We start from the raw sequence: 19,387 nt of genomic DNA, 5'->3' as shown, positions 1-19,387 counted from the left end.
CGCCGTGTCCCCTCTACACGACCCTCTCTGCCCACGTGCGCCATCGGCGCCTGCCTAGAAACGCTGCCAGCAAGTCACAGAAACGGCGGAGACAGGCGCCCCTGCAGGGTGAGGGCCAAGGAGCACGCCAACAGGTCCCCAGCAGAGCTTTCTCCTTTCCGCTCCCTCCCCTCTCAGATGAGGTAACTGAGGCTGGTGAGCGGTGTGCCCGCAGCATCTCGGGGCTCACCCCTGGCCCATTCGGGCTGGGCGCTTAGATGGGAAACCAGTAAGCCGTGAAATTAGCTGATCCTCTAAATGGACCCCCTTCCACCTCTCCCCTCCGGCAGGGAAGCGGGTGGGCAGACAAGGCCGGTGCCTCCTGGGCCCAAGGCTCGTCTCCCCAGGGGAGGGGACACCGCCTCTGAGGCCGGCCCTGCTGCCACCAGGCTGTGCCGGAACAGGGAGCAGCGAGGCCTTGCTGCCCACACACCCACGGCCATCACTCACAGTACACCCATCACAAGACACGAAGACCCCCAGAAGGCTCCCTGCCACAGACAGAGCCCTGCAGGAAACGAGCGCCCAGCAGCCCCGGGAGGGTGACCATACCGTCCCAGACCTGTCAAAGGGAAGGGGGTGGGAGGCGGGGCGCCAGCTCTGCGGCCATCCCCGTCCTTCTCTGACTAAGGACAGCAAGCGTTCGCCCAGACCGGGCCTGGGAGCTGGGGAAGAACAGGATGGCTGCGTCGGAGGGCGCCTCGGGCCCGAGAAACATGGTGTGGGAGCCAGGCTCAGGCGGGGCGGGGTGGGGGGCGGGGAGGCAGGGCTTCTGGCGGAGGAGAAGACCCCTCCCCAACTCCTGCTTGGAGCCCCGACAGCCAGGCTTGGCCATCATCAAGAGCGTCCACCCCAGCCAGGAGCTGGCCACGAGAGACAAGTGGCTCAACACAGACTCTGAGGCTCACCCCTGGGGACCTCCGGTCTCTCCCGCTCGGGGAAACAACTCACGTGGCCCCAGGGCCCCCCACCCCAGGGAGAGAAGGCGGCCCGTCTCTGGGAGGCAGCTCTGCAACCTCGAATACCACTGTTTATTCTCTCAGAGCACCCGCGGCCGCGAGCGCTGTGCCGGGTGCTGGGTGCACAGTGGGGACACGGCCAGCTCCACTCCCGCCCTCTGGAAGCTCAGCCGGGCAAGGCTTGGGGAGACCCTGGACCAGCCACCAAAACACGCTGCCTGTGGCAGGAGGGAGAGACGTGGGGCTGCGGGAGCGTCCACGGGGACCACAGCGGGCGCGAGGGGTCCGGGAGACGCCCTGGCCCCGCACAGACCTCTGGCCCCCATACACGAGACGATCAGGAGCCACGGGGGGGCAGGTCGGGCAAGGAACACGCGGGGCCGGGGCGGGCGATAGCCCAGCGGCGATGGGGACGCTGAGGCACGAGCGGGGGTTGCCCCAAGCAGCAGGGACAAGCAGAGCCCACTTTCCAGAGCCACGTCCCTCCTGACCCCCTCGGGCAGTGGGACAACGTCCAGGAGAGGCAGTGCTGGCCAGGGGCGAGCTCGGGGCTGGGAGGGGGCCAGAGCTGGGGCACGTCGCCTGCACCTCCGTCACCTGCACCTTCTGGCCACGGCTGTCCCAGCCCCCCCTGGATGGACTCGGGCTGGAAAGAGCGAGAGGGACGGGGGGTGGGGGGCGTGGGTAGCAGGGGGTGATGCGAGGAGGGACCACGGGGCCCGAGGCGCCGGGACAGCTGGGCAGGTCCTGAAATGGCCCACTGCACACAGTGGGTCGCAGGCCCGGATGGCGTCAGGGCCAGCGCGGGGACAGCCGCCCTGCCGCGAGGGAGGCCTCGGTCTCCCCACCCGTGACGTGAGCTCTCCAAGTTTCCTTCTGGCTCTGAGACCAGGTGCCAGGCCCAGAGAAAGCTCCAGTGTTAATTAGTTCACGAGCAAATTAGCAAATGGTCACCGCGTTACTCGGATGAGACAGATGTCAGGACGCATGGCAAAGTCAAGTCTGACACCGAAAGGCAGCTCGCTCCCATCAGATAAACTCCCAGCGGAGCCCGCAGAGGAGGCGCTGGCCTCACTGGGCTCAAAGGGAGCAGGGGGCGGAGCCAGGCACCGCCGGGGGGGCACCTCACAAACCCTGCCAGGCCTCCTGGGTTCCCAGACCAGAGCAAAGATGGGGCTCAGCTGGGGCTCTCACAGCCCCGGGGGATGGGCCCCAGGCCCAGCCCAGGACCCAGCCCAGGACCCCTTCTCCCAGCCTGCCCAACAGCCCCATTCGGCGCCCGCCCAGCCTGCCCCCGCCTTGGTCCCCTGCGTCCACCATCCCCCAGGCGAAGTCCCAGGTCTCGGCCCAGCCCGGGGGCAGCCAGGGACCCCAGGCCTTGAATGGGGCTACTCCCTCCAGGACGCCCTGGCCAGAACTCCTCCCTGGGTGGTCCCGGATCCCGGGTTGCCCCCGGACAAGTCAGACCCTGGGACCGAAGCGGGGGCCCCTCTGCTGCTAAAGACCTTTCAACAGGCTTGGAAGCAGCGTCTGGACGAGGGGTGCCGGGCAGGGCGCGGCACCCACATCGTCCCCACCGCCTGTCCTCCAGACGAGGAGGCGGGCTCAGGGATGCCATCTCGAACCCGGCACTTCTGCAAGGCCACAGGGCACATCCGGCCTCACTGTCACAGCACGGTCCCGTGACCAGCACGGGTGGGAGCGGGGAAGGAACAGCTGCTTCCTGCCAGCTCGGCCCTAGCCCCGACCACACGGGAATCTGCAGCCCGTCACCGGCTCAGGCAGCAGCCGGACGCCGACCCCTCACCCCGCAGCCTGGGCAAGGCCACCGAGAGCAGCGCGTGACTCCCAGCCCGGGCCTGGGGACCCTGGGACCCCCCCCCCCAACGCGCCCCCACCCCCCGGCCAGACAGTGAGAGCAGGGGCTTTAGGTAAGAGCCTGGGGGCTCCTGCCACCTCTGCCTCCTGGGGGGTTAAGTGGCCATGACAAAACCAGCCCGGATCACGGCTAAAGGACCGGAAGCGGCACTCGGCTCCGCCAGTCCCACCCCGGCTCAACCGCCTTGCCTGGCTCCTTGCCCCCTCTCCAGCCCGGGACCCCGGGAGGCCCCAGAACCTTCTGCCTGCCCTTGGTGGGGCGACAAGGAGCCTCAGTGCGTGAGCTCCTTCCCTTCACAGGCCAGGCCCACCAGAGCCCCCCGGGCTGCCCTGCCCAGCTAGACAGATGGCCTGAAGCAGCCCACGAGGGAAGTGGCCAGGAGGTGGGCCAGGGCACCAAGGGCTGTCACAGGACCTCCCAAACCACGGCTGTGTGTTTGGGGAGGGCGGGGGGTGGCCACAGTAGGGGCCGCCTGCCACCTGCCCCCGCCAGGGCTCCACCACGGCTGGTTCTGACCCCAGAGCCACAGGTACCTGCCCTCTCCTGGGATTCGGGCCACAAACGATTACTGGGTTTTTTATTACTTATTCAACAGAGTGAGTGACGGGTCCTTCTTAACCGATCTTCGGGAAAAATCAAGCCCAGGCCCACGGAGAGAGGGTGGGGGCCAGCCTCCTCCCCTGGGGTCCCACCCTCCCCAGCCCAGCACCCTCCAGACAGAGGCATACACAGTGTCCCCTGAGAGGGCGCAGAGCCCAGAGGAGAATGAGGACGACGATTTATGGAATTCATTTTCCACGGAGCTGGGGGGCTGGGGGCTGGGAGCTGGGCAGATGGGGGGCTGGGAGCTGGCGAGGCGCCGCAGGGCAGGAGCGCCAGAGAGCCAAGAGGGATGGAGAAGGAAAGGAAGTGAAGCCAGAAGAAAAAAGTGCCCGGGGAGGGGCAGCCTGGGGCAGCAGGCACCCCCCGCATGACTAACTAGCTGGTTACTGGCGAATAAGGAGCAGAGGTACCCTCCAAAACACGAGAGGCCCCAGGGCAGCCCCGACAAGGGAGCCCCATCAAAGCCGCCTGGGCTCTGCAGCCCTCCCAGGCTCTGTGTGGCCTCGGGCATCCACTGCTGGGCCTCAGTTTCCCCAGATGTTCCCTGAGACTGGTGGGTTTCAAATCCGGTTCTTAGGCACCCTCATTCAGGTGGGGCGGGGAAGTGGCCCAAAGGGAACACCTCACTCTCCTCGCCTGTCCCTACTGATAGCCTGGGAGACCCGACCCCCAAGGCCCCCCACTCTGCTGCAGACCCAGTTTCCTCCTGGGCCTCATGCCAACCTTCTCCTGCACCAGGAGGTGCTCAAACGCTCCCTGGACTGAACGGGCCCCTCTGCCTTGGAAAGGGGGAGGTGACACAAGGCTTAATGAAAATCCCCCCCAACATGGGGTGTGAGCCTCTCGGCGATTCTAGCTTGGCCCACAAGGCTCCCCCGCACCCCTTCTTTCCTTCCGCTTTTCTAAGCTCTAGGGGATGCTGGGACACGCCCCCCCACCTTCCCTCCCTGAGCCCGCAGCAGTGAACTGTGAACTGCGGGGCTCCTGGCCCTCTGCCCTCACGCACAGCACGCTTTCACACACAGGCCAGGCTCAGACCTGCCGGCATTCCCAAGGCTGCCACCACCGCCTCGCGGAGACCCCAGCCCTGGCCCAGGCCTGCCCCAGAGCAGCTTGTGTCGGGCAGGGCCGAGCGGTCCTGCCCCATCCTGCTGACGACAGGGGCAGGGAGAGCCTGGGGGCAGCGCTGCTCTACTGAAACAGCACCAAAGGGAAGCCTGGAAACCCAGATTCCTGGAGAATTCTCGGGAACTGGGCCTTGTTAGCTTCCGCATACAACACGTCCAGGGTTCCCACAGGGTCAAGTCCAGACCCGGCACAGGCCCTCTGGGGCCAGCCCAGGCTCAGGCCTTGACTTCCCCGCAAGAACCCAGAAGTCCCCTTTCACCTCTGGGCCTTTGCAAATGCTGTTCCCCCATCCATTCCGTTATCTAGACCTGCAGGTTGTTGCCTCTTCCAGGAAGCCTTCCCCCAAGCTCCACCCCAGCCCAGGTTGACGGAGGCCCTTTCACCCCGGACTACAGCTGCCCACGTCCTGCCCGTCGCCCCAACTAGACCCTGAGCCCTCGCCTTACCTCCTGCCTGGAAGTGGCCTCCTGCCCAGCTCACGGCTCATCAGGCCAGGACAGTCTCCAGGTGAGGACACCCAGCCTGGGCTGGGCAGAACTTGGCGGTCTGGGCTCTGACTGACCTGGGAAAGCAGTGACTGTCGGTTCCTTCCTTGGTCGGGGGCAGGGTGGCCAGCAGCAGCCCTCTCAGAAGTGGCACGCGGCCTCCCACGGGGACCCCTCTGAAGGACACAACCCTCGGGTGGGCAGGCGACCAGGGTCCGTCCACGAAAACACACGCAGGGGTCGCACCTCACTCCCGCCGTGCGTCCCGAAGGATCCCCAGGCCACCCACGGCCCGTGCTCCCGCCGGCCTTCCCATGCTCCCGGGGCACCGTGGATAACTGCGGCCGCCCCCGGCCTCCTCCTCGGCCGTCGCTTCTCCCCGCTGCCCTCGGGCCTGCCACGAGCTGCCGCCACAGTCTCATCCCCTGGTAAGACAGGTCACAGGCTGCCAGGGCCACACTGGTCAACTTACAGAGAAAGCACGACTGACACCCCATTTTCCAGGAACGTGGGCTCCGCCCTGAGGGTGGCCCTGCTTATTTCTGAAACAGGCCCGCGTCCTGGGACGTTCTGGCTAACAGAAAGCCGACTGCTGCTTGGATGGAGCATTCCCTCCCTAAACGCCGCTCAGGACCGTGTCCACCACTGCATCCCCGGGCCTCAGGGGGCCTGGCGGGCGTGGGGTCGCCAGGGCCTCAGCGGCTCCCGCCCTCCCCTTGACCCAGCCGCCCCGGGCCTGGCACAACTCCTGTGGACAGACCCCCTCCTCCAACCCCACCCCCGGGCCCAGGAGGAAACCGAGGCGGGAAGGGCCTGATGTCACACAGCTGCAGGACAGGGGCTGAGGCGAGACCCAGCTCCGTGCAGGCCTCTCCGCGGCCCCGCAGAGCCCGCTTTTCCCCAGGACGGGGCCGGGGGAGCGGGGAGGAGGGTGCAGGCGTGTCCCGCAGCAGCCGACTCCGGCTGGTTTCCCCTCACGGGGAGCAGGTCCTCCACCAGGGACCAGATCCAAACCCGTCCAACTGCCCCGGACGACCCAGCGCCGGGCGACTATCCGCTCCAACGCGTTACGCAACCCGGCCCCCAGCGAGTGATTGCAACAGGCCGCTGGGCCGCAGATAAGCAGGCAGAGGTGCAGGGTGGGGGGGACTGGGGCGGATTTTTGCTTTGCTTTGTGTCTCGTTTCTGCTCCCCAGCCCGGCTCGGGCCCTGAGGCTGCTAGGTGGGGAAGGAGGCAGGTGAGGGGGCCCCGGGAGACACCCTCTATCAGGGTCCGGGCTGAGCAGGCCCCGGGCGAGGGGAGGCCTTTCCCGGCCGTGTGGGCACACGTGCCGCCGGCCGAGCTGTGACCCCCCCTCAGTAGGACCCTGATGAGAAAGTCCACCCTCCCCGTCTGAAGCCCAGAGGTGTCTGGTCCAAGAGTCACGAACAGGATCACCCCCGTGCGCCCGGCACGCAGGGCCGTCACTTGGGGGCAGGGAGGGCCCCACTCCCCCCCAGCCTCCTCTGTGCACAGGGTCCCCTCCCTCATCAGCAGGGCTGGGGGACGGGCTTGAAGAGGAGCCCGCCGTGGGGACCCTCGCGCCCTGTGGCCCGCCCACCCGCCAGGGATCTTTTCTCACGCCCAGATGGTGAACCCAGCCCGAGGCCAGACCCGGGGACCCCAGACCCCGCCGCCATGTGCTCCGTCTTCCCAGCGTGAGCCAGGCCGTTCCCCCCCACCCTACAGAGACTCAGCGAGGCAGCACCTTATTCTCTCCATTTCAGTGATGAAGAAACCAAGGCTCGGAGTGCTTGAGTAACTTGTGGCCCCTGCTCCCCAGTGGGGGCACCCCCAAAAGCCTGGCGCTGTGCCGCCCACCCGGGGCCAGCCCCACAGGGCTGGGGCAGGGAAGCTGGGCGAGGGTGGGTCGGCCTCCCGAGAAGGCCCCTAGCCCGTCCCAGACCGCCTGGGGTGGCAGGGAAGGAGCAGAGGCCAGCAGGGTTCATGCTTCCCCGGCCACCAGGAAAAGGAGGCCTGGTCTGGGACAGCCTGAGCCTGGCTCCCACAGCGAGAGCTCTGGTGGGCCCCGCTCTGGCTCCCCGTGGGGACACAACCCTGCCTCCTCTCTTCGGAGGCATCCAGGTGCAGCAGCCATCCCAGACCTCGTCCCCCAAACCCGGCTGTGGTCAAACCACCCCCGCCAAGGGCTTATCTGACACCCTTAGGCTGACACCCTTATCTGACACCCTCACAGCCTCTGCTCCCCTGGGACCAGGGAGCCACAAAGCTTTCCAAAGAATGCAGACTCCAGGGCAGGGCAGAGCCAGGGCCCTGGGAGGAATTCCCCGCACAGCTGCAGGTTGCACAACGGGCCAGGTCTCTACCTGCCTCTGCAGTGTTGCAAGGACCCACCGCCCTTCAGGCTGGAGAACAGAGCGAGGGCAGAGGCCGGTGCTTCCCCCACCCTCAGGGGGGCGGGGTCCGGGCCTCCCAGACCTCGCAGCACTCAGCCCTGGCCACAGAGGACGCCTTGCAAACCTCTCTGCAGGTAGCCGCCACCCCATCCCTCCTCTCGGGCTCTGCTGGCCCCCGAACTCTGGGCCTGTGCCTCTCCCTTCCCACCCCACCCGAGAGGTGAGGCCCCAACAAGCGAAGATTAACCAAAACTGACAAGCAGTGATTCCCAAGGCTGTGGCTGAGCCACGAGCACCGTTCACCTTCCCAGCCTCCCGAGGGCAGATCAGGAAACTGAGACTGGGGCGGGGTGGGGGGAGGTGCCCGACATCTTCCTGACCCCAGATGACGGTCCGGCTGGTCTTCACCATCTGTCTTTCAGTTGCCAGGGCTCCCTGCCCCCTACAAGTCAGACTGGCCGCCTGGCCCAGCTGCGGAGCTCAGATGCCCAGACCGCCAGGCACGGCTCACCCTGACCCTGGGGACCCACAGCACAGAGCCTGGGACCTGGGCCTGCACTTCCCCAGGTGAGGATGGACTCCGGGGCAGAAAGAGGCAGAGGGGAGCCAGGCACAGGGAAGGGCTCCTGCCTGCAGGGAGGGGGTGGTCCGGCCCCGGCCCCAGCCCCACCCTGAACCCCAAAGGCCAACCTGGGCAGGAGAAAGGATGCACGGCCCTCCTGCAATCACGGGTCCCGGGCACTCCTGGAACAGACGCCCTGCTCACGCAGCTTCCTGAGAGCAGGGGAGCCAGTCTCTGGGGGGTCCCTCTGGCCCAAACACCCCACAACACTGAGGCAGGGTCCCCAACTACCAGTGGAGACTTGCTAGTGGCCTCAGTCCCTACATGCCCACGCCCATCGCCGGCCCTGGAAGGCCCACGGGCACTGGCAGGGAAGTCAGCGTGCAAAGGTCTGCGGGACGGGAGCCACGGATCAGAGACTCGGAATCATCACCTGGGAGCGTGGAGGGCCCGGGACATGGGGCCAGGTCTGACCCAGACCAACAACAGAGCTCCTTAAGATTTAAATCTCCTGGGAAGACACACACACACACACACACACACACACACACACACACACACACACGGAGTTACAGGAAGGATACTGGGGAGCACCTGGCCCAGATGATACCTGCACGTCAGTGTCACCCAGGGGCTGCTGAAAAGCCCCAGTGCCCAGGACCGGCCCCCAAGGCTGCTGATCTAATTGGTCCAGGGCGTGGCCTGGACACCGGCAGTTCTGAAGGCTCCCCTGCTTTCAAAGGAGGGCAAGGCAGGGAGGGTTCGGGTTAGGGTTAGGGCAGCCAGGGTGAGAAGCTCCGACCGGGTCACTTTCACAAATCCCTCAGGCCTTCTCCCGCCAGCCTGTTCAAGGAGGGGGGATGCAGGGTAACCGGCGGCGGCATCGGCGAACAATTCTGGAGGAGTGATGATAACCACGGACACGGCCTCGCCATTCAGCTCCTGGTGACAGAGCCCTATCCCAGTAGCCGCGGACGCCGGCAGGCCCAGGACGGCAACGGCGCGGCACACACCTCTCCTGCCCCTGGTCTCCCTGCTCGCCATCACTGCACCTCTCCGAGGCCCCAGAACTTCTCCCGCTGAGCCCCTGGCGGCCACGATCAGTCAGTCAGAGAGGCCTGCAGGCTGGGGCCTGCGGGCTGGGGCAGACCTGAGTCCCTGCTCCAGGGGCCTGGTGACCTCCGCTCCCCGAGACAGCACCTCTTGCTCTCCCAACCCCATTCCCTGCAGCACCTGTGGAACACTGCCCCGAACTGCAGACACAGCTTTCTAAAAGCACCCTCAGCGTGGCTCGGAGATGTGTTTGGAGCTGTCCATGAGTCTTTCCAACATCACCAGGGAGACATCAGGCATGCCAAGTCACAGATGGCTCGGCTCGCCAAACAGGTACACCTAGCCCTGGAAACAAACCACCTTCTAAAGGGACCGGAAGGCTTCAGGGAGGAATGGCCCCTTCCCTTCCCAAGGCCTGGTATCACTGCCCAGAGGGCACCTCAGCCCTCCTGCCCTGGGAAGGGGTTGGCGGGAGGGCAGGCGACCCGCTGGTCTGGAGTAGGAGGGCTGTATCCAGGCCACCACCTTCAGGAGGACCGGAAGGACACACTGGGGACACACAGGTTCCAAGAAGCTGACAGGGCATCACTTGGTAGAGTCTGAATTCTTTTGAACACAAGGGAAGGTTTGCTGAAACGGGGGAATGTCCAGGGCGGCCACGCGAAGGGAGACCAGCCTAACGCCCCGCGTGTACACACACGGCAGCACGAACCCATGCACACACACACGTGCAGCCCAGGCCGCCAGATCCCCCTCCACTTCTGTCCACCAGGCCCAGGCCTCCCACACCCAGGGCTGTCAGAAATTCCACCTTCTGGGGACCTTCGTGAGTACGATTCCAGCAGCCTTTAAATCCGCCTAAGAAAATAAACATGCCCTCTCCCCAGCAGAGCCGGCTCAGGCCAGGGTCTGCCCTCGTCGCCTCGGGCCCCAGAATCCTGGCTGTGGGCCCACCCCTCCCCGCCACCAGTGCCAAAGGGGGATCCAACTCGGCAGACCCTGGAGGGCCCCGGCCAGTCCACTCACCCTCCCAGCCCACGCGCCCGGGGCCCAGCCCGACGGCACGGGGAGAACCCAGGGCGCGAACTGCCCTCTGCCTCCCTGGGTGCAACCAGTGCCCACGCTAGGAAGTGGGGGCCCCGTCCCCCAGGAGACAAGGAAGATGGGGGAGACCGCGCTGAGACCCGCTGCCCTGGGCCGGGGAAGATGAGCAGATGGGGCCGACGTGCCCAAGGCGCTGCAGCCCACGCAGCTCCCCCCGACCCCCGGGATGCGCAAATGGAGCGGGCACCTCGCTCTCCCAGAGGACCGTGCCCCTCTCTGCGCCCCATACAACGTGCAGGGGACGCTGAGGACCGACATGGAGCCACTCCCCGTGCTGGCCCCTCACTCGGCCCCTCAGTCGACCCCACGACACCCGCACCCTGACTCTGTTTCGCGGGGGAGACTGCCGCCGAGTCAGGAGGTAGCTGCAGGACGTGGCTGGGGCACACGGCCCCCAGCGCCCGCCGGCAGCCGGGGATCAGCGCCGGCCCCGCCAAAGGAAAACAAGGGAGGCCCAGCAGAGGGTGGCTGGAGGCTGGGTGGTCCAGACACTTAGCCTCGCACGGTCTGCTCTGGGCGCGCGGCCACCTCTGCCCGCCGCTGGGCAGAGGCGAGGTGGGGAGGGGCCGGGCGGTGCTGCCAAGCCCTGGGCCGCCCGTCTGTGGGCCCGGAGCGGGACCCCTGCGCCCTCCCTGGCGCCCGAGACGCACCCGCGGGCCCTGATGCACCCCAGGTGGGCCCTGGCGAGAGGCCACCAGGCCTGGCTGGATCCCCCAGCCCAACCCCGCTGGGGTGTCCAACCCTCCCGTCAGGAGTGGCAGGGTCCATCCACGTCTAGGCTGCCCCACGGCCCGGGAGGCCTGGGGGCGGCTCACCTGCCCCCCGCCTCGCCATGTTCCCATCACACACCTGGGCAGGCCCAAAGTGCACTGCAGCCCTGGGACCAGGCCCTCGATCCCTCGGCCCTCAAGCCCAGAACACTGTCCCCTGGCTGCACCCAAGCCCCTCACACATCACTCCTGGGACCCTCCTGCGGGGCCATCAGGGCTCCAACTCCCCACAAATCAGGCCTCCTGACCAACAGGAAGCCAGACCTCAGCCCCCCAGGCTCTCGCCGTCCTGACACACGTGTACACCCGCACGCTTACACATGGGCACACAGAGACCAGAATCCACCCCCCCCACCCCGCCACAGACAGACCAGAACGACGCCACCAACACACGCCAGCCACACACAGCCCGCCCCCAAGAGGCCGGGCCCACAGCCTCTGCGTGGCCGCCACAGACCTCCCCGAGGCCCCCGCGCACCCACTCTCACAGACCCCACCGGGCGCTGTTCACCTCTCATTTGATGCTTAAAAAGTCATTCACGGCTCCAGATTGGCTATTACACCTCGGCTTTCATTAAAGAGGGCCGCAGAACGGCATTTTAAACAGCAGTGTCATTTTCTAATTGACAAGGCTCCATCATCAAAAAAGAAAATACTCAGACGGGTCTGAAACGGAGCCGGCGCCCCTCCTCCACCCTCTCGGAGCTAGGCGACGAAGGTTCAGCTTCAATTTTTAATCCGCTGATGAAATATTCACAGGCCAGGGAGGGGATCACGTTTCCCAAGAGTAGGATCCCTGGCCTCTCCAGGGGCTCCCCGAGCTGGGAGGACACCGAGTTTGGGGTGATGAGGTGAAGGCGGGGGCTGGACACCTGCCCGCCCCGCAGCCAGCACCCTGTCGCCGCCTGGGTCCACAGGCTCTCCCCACCCCTGCGCCCTGCCCCGGGTGCATCACAGACTCCACTGCTGGGGGGTTGGGGGCCTCCGGGGGGTGACTCCTTGGAGGGGGACACAGGGGCCCAAGGTCACCAGCAATGTCCCCCCAGGCCTCCTGGTCCCAGCCCTGCCACGTCTGGACCTCCAGTGCCAGTCCAACCTGCTCCAGGAGAACCAGCTCTGTCCCCAGCACTGTCGTTTCCTAAGCGAAACGTCAGAGGCCCAGCCCCCGACGCCAGCATTTCCTCATGCACCTCAAGGCTGCAAACGCTTCTCGTGATGGTTAAGTCGGCTGCCCCCCGCCTCCCCGTTTTACAGGCGGGGATACTAAAGCGGAGTGGAGAGGCCCTGGCCGCCCTCCCAGGGCGTCTGCCCACCCTCACCGAGGAGCGCAGGAACGGCCAGGTGAGAGGGGCGTGTGACACTCGGCCTCCGGCGGTGGCAACACAGCCCCTGCCCCCTCACGGAGCACACAGTACAGATGAAGAGGCAGAGCCGGCGAGAGGGGCCCCAGGACGCAGCTCCCCGGAATGCGTCCCCGCGTGCAGCGGGGTGGGCGAGGACCCCGGCCCACCTCCTTCCCGCCTGCCTCCGAACAGAGGGTGAAAACATTCCAGATGAGCAGCCCCCTGGGTGGGAGGGGTGGTGAACCAGGCCGCCATGCCCGGCCGGGCACCGAAGGCAAGGTCCTTCAATTTCCTGTGCAGGCCACACGGTGAGCACGGCCAGAAGACACATCCGTGGGCCTGGCATCATCCATCCTGGGCAGTTGGCCGGCGGCCCGCGGTGCCCTCCGCAGGGGAAGACCCTGGACGGAAACTACGGGCCTCTGAGGAGGATGACCCCGCCACAGGCAGCCCCGCGGAACCCCCAGCTGCTGACCCGCCACCGTGGGCCTCTTCAGCACCAGCTGCGAGACCAGGATGGCCAGCCTCCTCTACAGATGCGGGAACTGAGGCTCAGAGGAGCCAGGGGTCTCTAACGCCAGTGGTGTGCTTGGCCCTCCACCCTGCAGTGCCAGCGCCCCCAGCGCTCTAGAAGGCCCATCCCCCCCACCTCCCCCTCCCTCCCCAACCCCTGCAGCACCGTGGCAGCTTCCACGCATCCTGCCCAGCGAGCCTGACACTGACCAGCTGCCCAGCCGGCCTGGACAGGTCGTTTAATCAAAGCCTGCGATCAGCACAGCCTCTCCTGAGATCACTGGGCAGATGCACCCGCCCAGCCATCTGGCGCAGCCACTCTTTCTGACCCTGGACCCGCGCGTACCCCAGACAGAGGCGTGAGTCCAGGGCCCGGGGAAGGGGGCCCAGCAGTGCAGGAGGGGGACAGTGTTACGGGCAGAACGCTGGTGTGTGCTGTCAGCCAGCCGCCAGCTGTGTCCCTGCCCGACCCCCCGAGCCAGCCGCACTGCCCGCCTCTGAGCAGCCGTCCTGGGTGGGCACGGCCCAGGAGCTCGGCCCTGGGGGACCATGTGCAGAGCTGTGATCGTTGGGTTTACACCCTAGATACACACTCAAAGCGAATATAGCCAAATTCTCAGACACGGAGATACAGACAGCCTCAGGGGGGACCGAAGACCCAAACAGCCCAGCCCACCCGCGCTGACCTAGACTCTGGTCCCCGTCCCCTAATGCTCCCTGCACATAATGAGCCCCAGGGACCGAGAGGCCTCGGGCCCCAGCCCACCCCCTGTGGCCACCACCCCCCCCCCCCCACGACCAGCTGCAGCAGCCGGACACCAAGAGACACGGCCCGCTCGGTCCCACAGACCCTGAGACATCAAACCTCATGTGGGCATCGGGCCACCCGTGGCCCCCAGGTCAGGTCCCAGCCCACCAGCACACAGCCCACCAGAGGAAGCTGCTTCTCCCTCACCCCCTCCCTAGCCAGGCTCCTCAACCCCGACACACCAGCCCCCAACTTCAGAGCCCCCCCCGGGCAGACAGGCCAGTCCCTGTCTGCTCTCTCCTGCCCCATCAGGGATGCCCCCCACTCCCCACTCACCAAGCCCACCAAGCCCTCCACCCCAGCCGGGTCACCCCCTGCCCAGAGCTGCCCAAGCAGGCATCCGGGCAGGGCACCACAGGTGGGGGCAGGCAGCAGCCCCAGGCCCGGCCAACCCCCTCTCCCGGGAGAGCCTCCATGAGGGCCCTCCTGGGCTGGGGCAGCACTCAGGGGACCCCCATCCCCACCACGAGTCCAGGGGCAGTGCAGGTCCCTGCCTGGTGGCAGCGCGACACCAAACATCACCCACCACCTCAGCACAGGCACTCCCTTCACTGCCTGCGACACAACTGGGTCTCTGACATGCCTGCCCCTCCCCGGAGCCTCTCTGCCCACTGGCGCTACACCGCAGCTCCCACTGGTGCTGGGCGGAGCTGGAGTCCGGGGCGCCCCTGGAGGCCGGGGGGCCGGCGTTTGGGCACCACGTTCAGAATTCTACTCTCACTCGGGGGCTGTGAGCCCCCCACCCAGGTCCCAGCTGCCCCCCGCCCCAGCATCCAGCATCCCTGGGAGGCATCCTGGTGGGACTGGACACCTGACAGCGGATGGACCCCAGGACAGGGCGAGGGTCTGGATGTGCAGGAGCGGCCCATCTCAGGAAGACAGGTGAGCACCGGGGTCAGGGGGTGTCCCACCGACAAGAAGGGATCAACAGTCCCCGATATCAGCACGGGCTCCCCAGCCATGACCAACGCGGACCTGCAGCAGGGCGCTCCCACGACCGCCCTGAGCTCAGAGAGCACCCTCACTCCCACGGGGAGCTCACTGCCGAGCGCCCACCCCTCCACGGATGCTGTGCTCCCCGCACCAGCAGACGCCGCTCTGACTGCCCTACCGCCTGTTCCCACCCTCAAGCCCCTGCTGATGCTGACCGAATGCTGTACCGAGAACATTCCACGCTCTGACCACAGGCCCCAGATTCCCAAGTCTCTCTCCCAAGACCGGACGTCAGCGTCCCCGGCTCTTCCAATCTCCACGCGGCCCTGTGTGGCCTCACTGAGCACTCGGGACTCCGGCCTCTTCCCCCGCCAAGCCCCCCACAAACAGCACCACCTCTCACCAAACCTCGCGGGCACCCCAATTCCCAGAGCCCCCAGCCCTGGCCTGCTGGGTGTGGCTTTAACTGCAGCCCAGACCCACCCACTTCCCCATCCCCACAGCCGCCACCTCCTCAGGGACTGAGGACCCCACCCCTGCCCCTGGGCCTGGTCTCACCAGCGGCCAGGGCTTCCCTCCCCTGTGGGACAGGCCCAGAGCCCCACTAGAGCCCACGTGGCTCTGCCTCTCCCGGCACTACCCCTGTCCCCCCTGACCGCCATCCAACACCAGCCTCTGCGCTGACCTGCCCAGGTCAGGCTCACTCCCACCTCAGGGCCTTTGCACATGCTGCCCCAGCGGCTGCGAAAGCTCTTCCTTCCCGTCTCTGCCTGGCTGCCCCTTCTCGTCCTACAGCCTCACCTCACGCGTCATCCAAAGTACCCAGGACTCGGCCATTATCACCGCAGGCCCCGTGCTCCTCTGGACGTGGGGGTGTGGAGGTCAGAGGCAAGCCCGGCTCTGAGCAGCGAGGCCACGGAAGGCTCCTCCAGGGCCCTCCGGCTCAGCGGACGCACCGACACTGTGACGGCCACCCCCCGCCCCCCAGCTCCCCTCCATCCGGGCGGAGGGCGTGCTGTCTGCCCCTGGGACGATGGAGGCACCAGCCTCTGCTGGGGGGCGCAGACAAATGCAGGCTGACCACCCTGAGCCCGCAGTTAATCTCGGTCAACAGCGTGGCAGGGGGCGGGGTGTCCTCCACCCAGTGATTTGCATTTTTATTAAATCACACAGAAAACTTAGACACATTATTGCCTCCCTCAGCCTTTAACTCCTTCTCTGCCCTGCACCGCACACAGCCACTCCGCAGTCTGTCCCAGGGCGACACCCAGGCTCCCGCCCCACCATCACCTGCCAGTCGCCCGGCCAGCGCCGGCCCCTGACCCTCCCCACAGCCAGCCAGGGCTGCTCTTCACGGTACAGGGCCCTCCCCCCCAGCACAGGACCCTCCCCACCAGCACAGGACCCTCCCCACCAGCACAGGACCCTCCCCACCCCAGCACAGAGCCCTCCCCACCAGCACAGGGCCCTCCCCACCAGCACAGAGCCCTCCCCACCAGCACAAGACCCTCCCCACGAGTACAGGGCCCTCCGCCCCCAGCACAGGGCCCTCCCCGCAGCACAGGACCCTACCCACCCCAGTACAGGGCCCTCCCCCCCCCAGCACAGAGCCCTCCCCACCAGTACAGGGCCCTCCCCCGCCAGCACAGGGCCCTCCGCCCCCAGCACAGGGCCCTCCCCGCAGCACAGGACCCTACCCACCCCAGTACAGGGCCCTCCCCCCCCCAGCACAGAGCCCTCCCCACCAGTACAGGGCCCTCCCCCCCCCAGCACAGGGCCCTCCGCCCCCAGCACAGGGCCCTCCCCGCAGCACAGGACCCTACCCACCCCAGTACAGGGCCCTCCCCCCCAGCACAGAGCCCTCCCCACCAGTACAGGGCCCTCCCCCCCCAGCACAGGGCCCTCCCCACCAGCACAGAGCCCTCCCCACAAGTACAGGGCCCTCCCCTCCCAGCACAGGGCCCTCCCCACCAGCACAAGACCCTCCCCACCAGTACAGGGCCCTCCCTCGCCAGCACAGGGCCCTCCACCCCCAGCACAGGGCCCTCCCCGCAGCACAGGACCCTACCCCCCCCAGTACAGGGCCCTCCCCCACAGCACAGGACCCTCCCCCCCCCCCCCAGCACAGAGCCCTCCCTGCAGCACAGGACCCTCGCCCCCAGTACAGGGCCCTCCCCCCCAGCACAGGACCCTCCCCACCAGTACAGGGCCCTCCCCCCCCAGCACAGGGCCCTCCCCCCCCAGCACAGGGCCCTCTCCCCCAGCACAGGGCCCTCCCCCATAGCCAAGGTCCTCTCCCAGGGCCCAGCTCTGGCCAGTGCAGCCAAGAGGCAGTGCCTCCCCCACCTCCCACAGCGGCCTTGAGTCAGGCAAAGCACCTCCCCCTCGGACCTGTTTTCCCCCCTGTGACATGGGGTCTCGCAGGCCCAGCTATGACCCCACCCTGACACTGTCCCAATGGGGAGGCCCCGAGACCTCCCACCACCCCAGGCTCCGCAAGCCTGCGGGGAGGCGGCAGGGGGCGGGGCAGCGGCAGTGGGGGCTCGTCCCTGGGCAGCCCAGCCCTGCCCCCAGCCGCCTTCTTCCTTCACCCCCTCCCCGCGCTGAAGGCCTGGGGAGGGGGCGCCAGGAGTTGGGCAGGTCCCACAGCCCCTGGGAACCCCGAAGCCCCAGCGCGCATGTCCCCGTCAGGGGACAGACAGGAGCCCTGCCAGCTAATCGCTTGCAGGATGCACAGGGCCTCAGGAGGAAAGAACAGGCTCGGGTGGCCAAGGGTGACAGTGGGCGGAACCAAGGCCACGGCAGCCCGGGGGTCCACGGGGGCGACACCCACGCGAGACCAGAAGGAGCAACAGTGGCTGCAGGGCGACCCGGGGAAGGGCACTCCGAGGCAGGAACAGCATGTGCAAAGGCTGTGAGCAGGGGAAGGGCTGGGAACATTCTAGCAACAGGAAGCAGATCGGTACAGCTGGTCCCCCGGGGGGAAGAAATGAGAGACAGGCCCGGGGCTGGGACTTCACCCCAAGGACCACGGCAGCGTGGGAGGGGCATAAAGACCACAGCGTGATCAGGGTCAAGTGCTTCAGAACGAGTGAGCAAAAAAGCACCTCCAGGAGACGCTGTGTGGCCCGACGCCATCACATCACTCTGGGTGTCACCCCCACGTGCCCCACCCCGACAAGCCGCCGCCCCCTACTGGCAACACGGTCCTTACAGGGCAGGTGGGGAAAAGACACCATCAGACGCACAAGGCACGGGGTCGCGGGTGTGGGGGAGGCCCTCCTAAGGGGGGCATCAAGGAGGGCTTCCCATAGGAAGGGGCGTCTGAGCACAGCCCGCCAAGCAGGTGCGGCACCACTGCCACCATCGCACCACGCAGTGCGCTCATCTGTGCCAGGAGTTGACCCAGATTTAGTCATGAATGAACCTGGCCGAGAGTCGAGTCTCTAATTACTTTTCACTTCCCCTCATCATGCATTATGCATTGACAGCCAGCGAGCAGGGAGAGGGGACAGGAGGAAAAGCACACAGCACAATTAATTTCAGCTCCAATTGTTCTCTCCCGCTTCGCCCGCCCTCCCCGCTGCCGGGGGAGAGCCTTTCCTAGCTGATGTTTCACAAATACCTTAAGGGGTCAAGCAGGCGACCGCCGGGGGTGGGGGGACACCAGAGCTGTTATCAGACGCTGGCACATCAGAGCAACAGAGACGCATCCCCACCAGACCCAAGCCCGTGGCCCTGGCCGCTGCCTGCGGGAGGCCACTGAGGCAGGGACAATGGCTTCTCGACCCCCAGGAGCCAACCCCCCTGGCTGGCCAGCTCCATTCTGGCCCCGGGCCATGGCTGGAAGGGCCCTGAGCCTACCAGATGCCCCACCGCTGACGGCCCAGGGGACACGAAAATCCCATCTCCAGATTTGGCCCAAACTTTCAACATCCTTCCCAGCAGCCCCATTCCTTGGGCGGAACCTCAGGTTGCGCAAACATCAGCTCTGGGACCCCAGCGGGAGTAGGTATCCCCACCTGACAGGTAAGGAGACCGAGGCCTCTGCCCAAGGCCCTGTCAAGACTGGGCGCTCACCCGCTGGGGCGCATCCACTTCCATCTTCCAGGCAAAGAGGAACCACCAAATGCTCTACCGAGGCGGAGAGCCCTCCTGTTCAAGCAGCCTAGGCAACAGGCCCCGTGAATGGCAGACCCCGACTCTCCACACGGCCCAGAGCCCCAGGAGGCAGGCCCACCCTCCGTGGCTGGCATCGCTCCCCCGCTCGCCCCAACGCCACATCCACTGTCTGACCACGGGGCCAGCGCTGACGCTGACGAGGGCTCGAAGCCCACATCCGTCACCCCCTGCAGGGCGACGGGACAGCGGGCACTGTGGCTGTGGGGTGGAGAGGACCTAACCCCAGGGGAGCGTCCAGGAGGAGGCCTAATATATGCAGACACCTGGCAGAGCAGGAAGCTGGAGGGTGAAGGGGCAGCATGGCAGGACCCAGAGGAGGGAGCAGGCGTAGCTCCTGAGGACAAAGGGGCGCAGGGAGGGCAGAGGAGAGCAGGGCTAGGCGGCAGTGAGAACTTCATCCCGCGGGCACTGGGGAGCCACAGAGGGTGGTGCACCGGGGAAAGGGCAGTCCAGCAGGGCAGGGAGGTAGGCCAGGAGCCACGGCAGCAGTGGGCCCCGGAGCCCAAAGCTGGCTCCAGCCCCAACCCAATCTCCTGCCGGGAAGCCGGGCAGGAACCTAGGGCTCGACTTCCCACCTTCACAAAAGAAATCTGGGCCATGGGTGCCCCGGGTCGGGGCTTCTGTCGAGA

General features: G+C 66.7%; 2 protein-coding genes and 1 long non-coding RNA gene across 7 annotated transcripts in view; 2 read left to right on the top strand and 1 right to left on the bottom strand.

Moving 5' to 3' along the window:
* Window positions 1-19,387, bottom strand: part of RXRA (retinoid X receptor alpha) — a 98,639-nt gene that overhangs the window by 61,316 nt on the left and 17,936 nt on the right. The window lies entirely within an intron of this gene.
* LOC116755215 lies at window positions 7,059-12,744 on the top strand. Of its 5 annotated transcripts, XR_004350273.1 has the most exons (6): window positions 7,059-7,624; window positions 7,913-8,057; window positions 8,880-9,438; window positions 9,878-9,931; window positions 12,234-12,320; window positions 12,623-12,722. XR_004350273.1 is itself a non-coding variant. In XM_032634276.1 (3 exons), the coding sequence occupies exons 1-3, from the start codon at window positions 9,418-9,420 to the stop codon at window positions 12,519-12,521; spliced, it is 363 nt and encodes a 120-aa protein (XP_032490167.1). In that variant the 5' UTR covers window positions 9,143-9,417; the 3' UTR covers window positions 12,522-12,744. The 5 variants fall into 5 exon arrangements, 1 of the variants encoding a protein (XP_032490167.1); XR_004350271.1 differs by lacking the exons at window positions 12,234-12,320; window positions 12,623-12,722 and having other exon boundaries at window positions 8,880-9,155; window positions 9,283-9,438; window positions 9,878-9,993; XR_004350272.1 differs by lacking the exon at window positions 9,878-9,931 and having other exon boundaries at window positions 12,234-12,736.
* Window positions 12,999-15,777, top strand: LOC116755216. The gene is made up of 3 exons (XR_004350274.1): window positions 12,999-13,194; window positions 14,391-14,525; window positions 14,775-15,777. It is a non-coding gene; the product is annotated as an uncharacterized LOC116755216 (long non-coding RNA).

This window comes from Phocoena sinus, chromosome 6, assembly GCF_008692025.1.
Source record: "Phocoena sinus isolate mPhoSin1 chromosome 6, mPhoSin1.pri, whole genome shotgun sequence".
NCBI classification, from domain to species: Eukaryota; Metazoa; Chordata; class Mammalia; order Artiodactyla; family Phocoenidae; genus Phocoena; species Phocoena sinus.
The sequence above is the reverse complement of the archived record's forward strand: the minus strand, read 5'-3'. Positions and strand labels throughout refer to the sequence as shown.